The 8,554-nt window shown below is 31.2% G+C and overlaps 1 protein-coding gene and 1 long non-coding RNA gene across 7 annotated transcripts in view; one reads left to right on the top strand and one right to left on the bottom strand.

The window, feature by feature from the left end:
• Positions 1-2: 2 nt before the first annotated feature.
• Positions 3-5,983, bottom strand: LOC149031898 (uncharacterized). The gene is made up of 4 exons (XR_016177177.1): positions 5,891-5,983; positions 2,688-2,801; positions 415-599; positions 3-298 (listed from the first exon to the last, which is right to left on the bottom strand). It is a non-coding gene; the product is annotated as an uncharacterized LOC149031898 (long non-coding RNA).
• The window catches only part of hiw (MYC binding protein highwire), a 220,257-nt gene continuing 212,230 nt past the window's right edge, over positions 528-8,554 (top strand). For 4 of the 6 annotated variants that reach the window (XM_015326523.2, XM_015326519.2, XM_015326521.2 and 1 more), the window contains exons 1-26: positions 528-657; positions 1,037-1,100; positions 1,169-1,408; positions 1,466-1,619; positions 1,703-1,905; positions 1,995-2,312; positions 2,395-2,562; positions 2,624-2,842; positions 2,920-3,121; positions 3,185-3,574; positions 3,649-3,811; positions 3,895-3,977; positions 4,070-4,207; positions 4,281-4,487; positions 4,567-4,763; positions 4,838-5,090; positions 5,174-5,617; positions 5,700-5,827; positions 5,893-6,119; positions 6,201-6,381; positions 6,456-6,645; positions 6,730-6,864; positions 6,930-7,072; positions 7,142-7,777; positions 7,855-8,125; positions 8,205-8,491. In XM_015326523.2, coding sequence (XP_015182009.2) covers positions 563-657; positions 1,037-1,100; positions 1,169-1,408; positions 1,466-1,619; positions 1,703-1,905; positions 1,995-2,312; positions 2,395-2,562; positions 2,624-2,842; positions 2,920-3,121; positions 3,185-3,574; positions 3,649-3,811; positions 3,895-3,977; positions 4,070-4,207; positions 4,281-4,487; positions 4,567-4,763; positions 4,838-5,090; positions 5,174-5,617; positions 5,700-5,827; positions 5,893-6,119; positions 6,201-6,381; positions 6,456-6,645; positions 6,730-6,864; positions 6,930-7,072; positions 7,142-7,777; positions 7,855-8,125; positions 8,205-8,491 — 5,736 coding nt within the window. In that variant the 5' untranslated portion in view covers positions 528-562. The remainder of the gene's footprint in view (positions 658-1,036; positions 1,101-1,168; positions 1,409-1,465; positions 1,620-1,702; positions 1,906-1,994; positions 2,313-2,394; positions 2,563-2,623; positions 2,843-2,919; positions 3,122-3,184; positions 3,575-3,648; positions 3,812-3,894; positions 3,978-4,069; positions 4,208-4,280; positions 4,488-4,566; positions 4,764-4,837; positions 5,091-5,173; positions 5,618-5,699; positions 5,828-5,892; positions 6,120-6,200; positions 6,382-6,455; positions 6,646-6,729; positions 6,865-6,929; positions 7,073-7,141; positions 7,778-7,854; positions 8,126-8,204; positions 8,492-8,554) is intronic. The other 2 variants (XM_015326518.2, XM_015326517.2) reach the window with 2 other exon arrangements.

The raw sequence follows: 8,554 nt of genomic DNA, 5'->3' as shown, positions 1-8,554 counted from the left end.
AATTGTATCATTTGTATAATGACATTTCTAAATGCACACACATGTTTATACACTAAATATTAAATATAATAATTGAAAATTTAATTGTAAATTGAAATGAGAATCTAATTAAGAAAAAAAATGAACTTGGCAGATTTAATATTATTTTGTATTTTTTAATAATATTTATATTAAATGATTTTAATTGATAATACTTATTTTGAAAAGTCCGCCGAAAGATCACCCGATAATCGATATTATATCGAATATCGAAATCGCGTAGTTATCGCGGTCCGTCTTATACTTTCAAGACAAATATCTTGGCATTTAATTGAGAAGAATTATAAAATGATGCATTTTAATTAATAAAATGAAATATATATGTTAATTATCTATAATATATATATATATAAATATATTAATAAATTATCTAACCTTTAGAAAAATTGTGTTAACTCATCGACGGGGAGTCCCTTACAAACTACGTAAAAGTAATCACATGGAGAAGACCGAAGAGTGTCAACGATCAATAGTATAACGAAAATGAATTGGTGAATATTACTTGAAGTATTCCGTGGAAATCATGGTATCCGGCGAACACGAGAGATTGTTACCTGAGCCTGAAAATTACACGAAATGCTTTTACGATCTCTTTAAAAATGTAGCAGAAGCGCAAAGGTATATAAACGTGTTTTCTAACCTCAACAATCTTTGTTTACCTGTCACTTTTCCTTATGTCTATGAAAGTAGTTGTTATTCTTGACGATTTCATTAAATTCTTAAGTCAATTTTGTAAGAAATCATAAGATTCTTTATTCAGAATTTATTTATTTCATTTAATTAATACGCGATATAACTGTATTTATTTTTCTTTAGGAATAACCTCAAATGTTTTATTTATGCACATTTGACAGTTCTAATGTATACAAATATTTTTCATATTTTATTTCTCTGATTATTTATCAAGATTATTAATTAATGTATTAACAATAATTTTCTTTTGTTTTATGTTATATTTTCTGTTATTTAAGAATAATAACAAATGATTTATTTTTAGATATAAAAATGAATGGAAGAAATGTAAGAAGAATAAAGCTGCTAAAAAGAAGGATAAAAAGAAGGTATTATTATTATTATATAATTTGATTTATCTTTTTTTTCTAAAATAATATATTGTATATATTTGTAGATTGAAGTGGGTGGTGATTTAAATTATAATAATCCACCAGAGATAGAGGTTTCATATAATGCATCAGCATTTGCTGTATTCGCTAGTGTTAGAAGTGCCATACTTGAAAAACATGCAAGAACAACAAGTGAGATTTGTAGAGCATCTAACTGTGGTTCACCACCACCAGAACTCAGTGATACAATTGATTCTGAGAGTGATGATGAAGATAGAACATCAACTATTCAGAGCTTACCAAAGGTAAATAATATATAAATAATATTAATAACTCTTTTTATTAATTTAATGTTTCTATAGATTGTAGGTATCGGATTAAGAAGTGTTTTTACTTTAATGCGTGAAAGTAAATCTGTTGATCCTACATTATGTACAAAAGCACTAGTAGCCTTATTGGATGTATTACAAGGACAGCTCCCAGAAGGCTTAAAATCAGAACCAGACGATGTCATAGGTTAAAATTACAATCTGATTAATTGAACTATAAATTTGTGCGTCTCAACTTGATTACAAAACTAATTCATTGTATCTTTCCAGATCTTTTATTTGATTTGCTATTAGATCTTGCAACATCTCATGGCCCTGAATCAGCGGCTGCCAATGATGGCAGTCATTTGACAGCAGTTGCATGTGCATGTCTATTAAGTCTTGTCGTAGTCAGAGGAGATACTGGTCGTCTTTTAGCAGCAGTAGCCGCTTTACTCATGTGTCCAAGAGCATTAGCGATTCAAAATATACAGGTAATAAAGTTATGAAAATATATGTATATATATAGATTTGTTTTCAACTTTAAAATATAATTAGATAAATTTATTTTCTTTAATTTTAGATGCCATGTGTATTAACTTCGTTGCAAAGAAGTGTGCACGCCGTTCTTCTTGGTAAACTTGCACGACCAGACTGGATAACGTATGGAGTTCCTAAAAATTCTAGAATTTATACATCTACGCTTAAATTACCAAATGATATAAATAATATAATACTCAACGGTAGAAGTTTTGTGAGCGATGGAAAATATCTTTATTTGCATACAAGTAAAGGATTATTAAAGATTGGTAGTGGTCATGGTGGTACGATTTGGGGTCACGTATATGTCCATAAGGCTGATTTTTATGCAACAGAAACTGGTTGGCTTGGTTATGCAAAAGTTAGCCATATTCTTTATCTTTAGCTTTGTTTTCCTTATTTATTATTCAAAAACATTAATATATTTATGTTTGTTTCTGCAGAATTCATTATACTTTAAATGTGCACCGAGAAAGCAAAGTGAACTTATAATAATAGATGCAGAAACTCTTGCAGTAACAGGTATTGCTGTATTGGAAGGACGTGATTGGTCATCATCTGTTATGTTTTCTGATGGTGAAAATCTTGGAATGATAACAGCTGGCAAAGATGTAAGTATTACAATGCTACCATTCAATTTTCACATAATACTTGGGTCTAATTTTTGTTTAGGATGGTTTTGTGGTGCGTACAATAAACACATTGAGCAATCCAGTATCATTTGCCTCAGAATTACCATTGAAATTAGCAAGAAAATGTGTAGATATCTTCGGATATGCAGCTTTCGATGAAGAACAAGTTGTACATACGTTGAATCTTGGTTGCGATGAAGAAATAGCAATGGTTACAGCTGGAAAAGAATTTGGTTTACTTAAAACTGTATCTGGTAAAGTAAGTATTACATTTAATAATTATATATATATATATATTTATGGTTATTGTATTTATAAAAGAAATTTGTTTTATAGATATTATATACTGGAAAGGGAGCAGCTTTGGGTATGAAAAGTAACACAAGGCCTAACAGATGGTTGGAACTTACACTTGGCAAAGGGCCAAGAGTTACAAATTTTGCTGCAGGTCATGATGGGCAGCATGCAGTTTTTGTTTTGGAAGATGGTACTGTTTTATTTGCTGGAACTGCCAGACGTGGAGAAGATGGTGATAGCAGTAAGTAATATGCATTCAATTTGATTATACTTATATTATATATTTTGGACATTTTTATTTTAGATAAAGCTCGTAGACAACCTAAACCAGTTAAGCCAAAGAAAATGGTCAGAGGAGAAGGAAAATTTATCGTAGATACTGCTTGTAATAATGGTACAACAGCTTTAGTAACAAAACATGGTTCCCTGTTAATGTTTGGAAAAGATACACTGCATTGTGATCCAACGACGGGATTGGTTACTGATCTTATAGAAGTTTATGTAGTTCGTGTTTCTCTTGGAAAAGCACATGCTGCAGCATTAACTAATAAGGGACATCTCTATACATTTGGAATTAATAATAAAGAACAATGTGGCAGGGATTTCTCAACCGTGCATACAGTGAACAAAGAAGCTACAGTAGTTGCTATGGAAATGGGTACAGGGGAAGATGAACTTATTGTAGCTGAAGAAGGTACTTATCTTTTTTTTTCATTAACAAACATTTTTGTAATTGATTAAAAAATAATACTTTTGTTATTAATAAAGATGGTACAGATCCTGGGGAAGATTGGGAAGAGACAAGGGGTATGTGTCCACCAGGTCAACATCAATGGAGACATCGTGTCTGTATGGTTTGTACAGTCTGTCGTGAATGCACTGGATACAGTATATCTTGTTTAAGTATTCGACCAGATAGAAATCCAGGCCAGTATGTATTTTTTAATATTTACATATATACACTTTTAATATTAACTTTATTATTGCATTAATTATTTCTTTTTTTTTAAACAGAGAATGTGGTTGTGGTGAAGGTGACAGTGGATGTGCAGAATGTGGATGCTGTCGTACCTGTGCAAGAAAAAGCTGTAATAACGGTAATAAATTCTAACTGATATGTTTATTAAAATATGTAATTGTTATTAGAGTAATATATGTAATATTATGTTGTTGTACTATTATAATATAGGAAGATCAGGTTCCAATTATCGTGAATATTTACAAAAACGTTTAGGAGAAATAAGACAACAAAGGCAGAGAAGTAAAGCAGGTCCAAGTGCAATGAGATATGGAATGAAGATGAAAGGAGCTAATAATCAAAGATTAGGTAAATTAATAAACAAAGTGACAAATTGATAGATAAACATGACAAATATATAATCTTTGTATTATGAAAAAAGTAGGATCAAGTATTGTTCCAAAAGGAGGAGGTCAACCAGGTAAAATGGCATTAGGATTAGGTAGCAATGTAGCAGGAGAAGAAGTTGTCGGCGGTAGCGACGTTGAAAGAGGAGATGCTGCAAGAATAGCAAGTATACCACCAGCTAGAGTTCCTATACCTAGCGATAGTCCTGTGATTCAAGTGTCTTGTGGTTTGCATCATACAGGTATATAATCTAATTAGTAATATAATTATTTTCAACAAATTCTCATTATCTTGAATCATTTTTGTAAATATCATTTCAGTGGTACTTTTACAAAATGGAGAAGTATACACATTCGGAAGCAATATATACGGTCAATTAGGTATTGGGTATATGGTAACACATGCTGGTCCAGTTCACGTTAAATTACCTACTTTAGCTACTCAAGTTGCTGCTGGATCTAATCATACTGTTGTACTTACAATAAATGGTGAAGTGTATACATTTGGTGCTTATCAGGTAATCCATTGATTGTTTTAATAATATATTTAAATCTATTTGAATTTTTTTTCATACATGATATAAATTTACAGAAGGGACAATTAGGCAGATCAGTAGGAACTAGCGAAAATGAATCTGTAAATATCACTTCTCAATCTAGTCGTCGAGCTGAAAAAGCTCAACCTTGGCAAAGCTTTCCAAGTATAGTTCCAAATATTGGTTCTCGATGGGGTAGACGTGCAACATGGATTGGAGCTGCCGGAGATCAAACATATATAAAAGTTGATGAAATTAATTCAATTAGTTTAACAAGAAGCACTGTAATGGCAAATAAGAATTGCATAAGTATGATCATTTTCAATAACAATATTATTGTTGTTAAAATTATCAGTGTATATAATAGCGTAACTTGTAATTCATTTTTACAGTATTACTTCCACATCAAAATGATCATGCAAATTCATTTAAATGCTTAGTTATAAGTAAAAGAGATGGAACATGTAATAGTTACAGTGGAAACGATCAAGTGGATTTTAGTAATTATGCAGCGTGTTTAGATCCTTTGTATAACGTTATTTGGACATTTAATCCTATGAATAATGAAATAAGCTTGTATAACATCATATCTACAGAAGCTCGGACTATTTCTGGATTGGAAGCTTCTATACTTAGTCCTGGTTTAGCATTACCTGTAGTACCTACATGTTTTGTAACACGTTCACAAGCTGCAATGCATTTATTAGCATGCTTGGATACACTTACACAAGCGCAAGATGAAAATTTAACTATAGTCGAAGAAAATGAATGTGATCAAACGAATCATGGTAAAGTTTACAGTAGAGAAGATTTTTCCACAGTTAGTAGATTCGAAAGTAAGTATTATTTAGTTTGTATTATCATTATAAACAAACAAGGTTTTAATATGTTTATTAATTATTAATTATAATTATTTAGATCATGGTGGTGGTTGGGGATATTCCGGTCGTTCCATTGAAGCAATTAGATTTATGCCTAACACAGATATTCTATTAGGTGGATATGGTTTGTTTGGTGGTCGTGATAAATACACTGCAAAGATAAAGGTATTTTTATATAAATAACATATATACATTATTACTACTACAAAGATATTTTTTCATACATACAGCTATTTGATATTGGAGTCGATGGTGGTGATCAAGAAAATGATGGAGAACTTTTAGCAGAAACGGAAGAGATACCATACGAATGTGGTCCTAGACAAAAATATGCTATTTTATTTGACGAACCTATTGCATTACAAGCAAACAGATGGTACGTGGCATGGGCAAAAATTGATGGTTCGTCTAGCGATTGTGGATCTAGTGGGCAAGGAATAGTCATAGCTGAGGATCAGTAAGTTTTATTTGTTGTATGATAAATGTTTAAGTGATATGAGAAAACAATTAATTGAATTTTTATTTTAAACAAATGCAGGGTTAGATTCTATTTTAAATCATCTAAAAGATCTAATAATGGAACTGACGTTAATGCCGGACAAATTCCACAATTATTGTATCGTGTTGTAACACCAGAAAATCAAACGTCTAATAGACAAAGAGATCAAATTGGGCCAGTTTATATACTTAAAAGAGAATTTAGTAGAACAGTTACGAAAGTATGTATTTATGCATTGAGAAAACAAACATTTATATGCAATTATGTGCAAGTTTATAATTGTATTAATTACAGGATTGTTTTCAATCTTTGATATCTCTCTTACAATGGAGTTGGAACACATTAAAAGCAGGATTATCAGATTCATCAGTCCATATTGCTTCATCTTCTCACACATTCCTTGAAATGGAACGTTTAGTTTATATTAGTAAAGCTAGTTTACGATTACTTAGAATATATACCAATGAAATTTATCCCAATCAAGGTTTGTATACAAGTGAATTAAAATAAGGACTAAAAAAAAAAAAAGGATAATTTATAATATTAAACAATTGTACAATTTATACAGCTGGAAGAAGAACTCCAGCAGAATCTGTACGTCTTGCTGAATGTATTGGCGAAGTACGAGCTTTGTTGCGTCAAATTTTATCCGATTCTGTACCTTTAAGTAGCAAGTGTAAAGGAAAAACACGTTCCAATAAAAGTAAGCATTCATTTATAACATAAATATAAATATAATGTATAATATAATTGTTGTTTATATTTTAGATTCGGAAAGTTTGAATAATAAAATGAGCAATAGCATACTCGAAGAGTGTCATAAAACATTTGTATCCTGCTATCATGCATTTTATCCAACTGCATATTTAAAATGGACTTCTTTATGCGAATTATTGTCAGAAATAGATAAAGTAAGTTGATAAATATAATAAACACAAATGTTTTTTTCAAAAATTGTTAATTATGAATTATTTATACAGGAACAAGGTGTTACTACGAAAGATCGTCTCCTATCAGCAGTTGTTGCTTCTCTTTGTAGTCCTACGATTCGTCTTAGATGCACCTTTCCAATTTTAAGTAATACGATGGATAACAGTGATGGTATAAAAAGACAATTAAGTCCATCGGATAATGCTGGTTTACTTATGATGAATTCAACAGACACCCATCAATATCCAATTCTCGTAGAACAAATTAGTTACAAATCACAAATTGAAAGTTCTGGAAGAGAAACATTGAATTGGTCGTTTCGTGAAGTTCTCGAAAGATTATTAGATTTGGTATTGGTACCGGTGAAGAAAAATCTTTGTAGAGAAAAAAGTTATTCATTGCCAGAATTAATTTTGCACTGTTGTTATTTACTTGCTCGTGTTATCGCTGAATTGGCAGCACAGTCAAATGGAAACGAAGATGATTTGCAAGGTGCTTATGGTAAACTTATGTACACCACACCTTCAAGATTTACGAGAACGAGTCAAACGAGATCATGGAATACTGGAAATGGTTCTCCCGATGCCATTTGTTTCTCCGTTGATAGACCAGGCATTTTTATAGCAGGCATTGGTATCTTTGGAGGTGTCGGAGTTTACGAATACGAATTGGAATTGTTAGAAGATGTATGTATAATTTTGAAACATTTCTTTTTTTTTATTTATTTTGATAATATTTCATAATAGTACATTAATTTATCTAGCAACAAAATAATACTGGAAATGATCCGTCTCATACTCAACGTTGGACTAGTTTAGAATTTACAAGAGGATCCTTTGGACCGGAAGGTTGCGTCAATGATATTATAGAAATAAAATTTAATAAACCGGTTGCAATAAAAGAGAACGTTAAGTATGCTATTAAATTGAGAAATCGTGGTGGTCGTACTAGCAACGGTGATGGTGGTTTGAGTGCAGTCAAAGGACCAGATGGTACAACGTTTACTTTTACTGCCTGTTCTTTCAGTTTTAATGGTACGAAGTATTTTAAAGTATTATAAATAAAATATCTTTTCTCTCATGTGATAACTAATCTTGTTATAATGTTTTATAGGAACAACACAAACAAGAGGTCAAATACCACACATTTATTACTTTTCCAATCCTCAAGATTCTGATGGTCAACATACCAGTCAAGCAATAGCTGAAGTACAGGCAAGAAAGTGCACTCTTGCCATGACAGCTACAATTATTCAACGTTCTAATGAAATATTTGCGTTGGCAAGAGAAAGAGCTGAAGAAGTCACTGCCAGTGAAGTACTTGGTAACGCAACTTTTGTAACAACCCTTTTACCATTAGTGATGGCTCACATTAGTCCTTTAGCTACATCAGATCCAAGGGTAAATATTTTATTATCATTTTGTATTTTGTGATTTTACAAAATGTTCAATTAACAATTATAC

Source organism: Polistes dominula, unplaced genomic scaffold (genome assembly GCF_049000335.1).
Source record: "Polistes dominula isolate Pdom_NZ unplaced genomic scaffold, Pdom_raw_medaka contig_83, whole genome shotgun sequence".
NCBI classification, from domain to species: Eukaryota; Metazoa; Arthropoda; class Insecta; order Hymenoptera; family Vespidae; genus Polistes; species Polistes dominula.
This window is presented reverse-complemented; position numbering and strand designations above follow the sequence as displayed.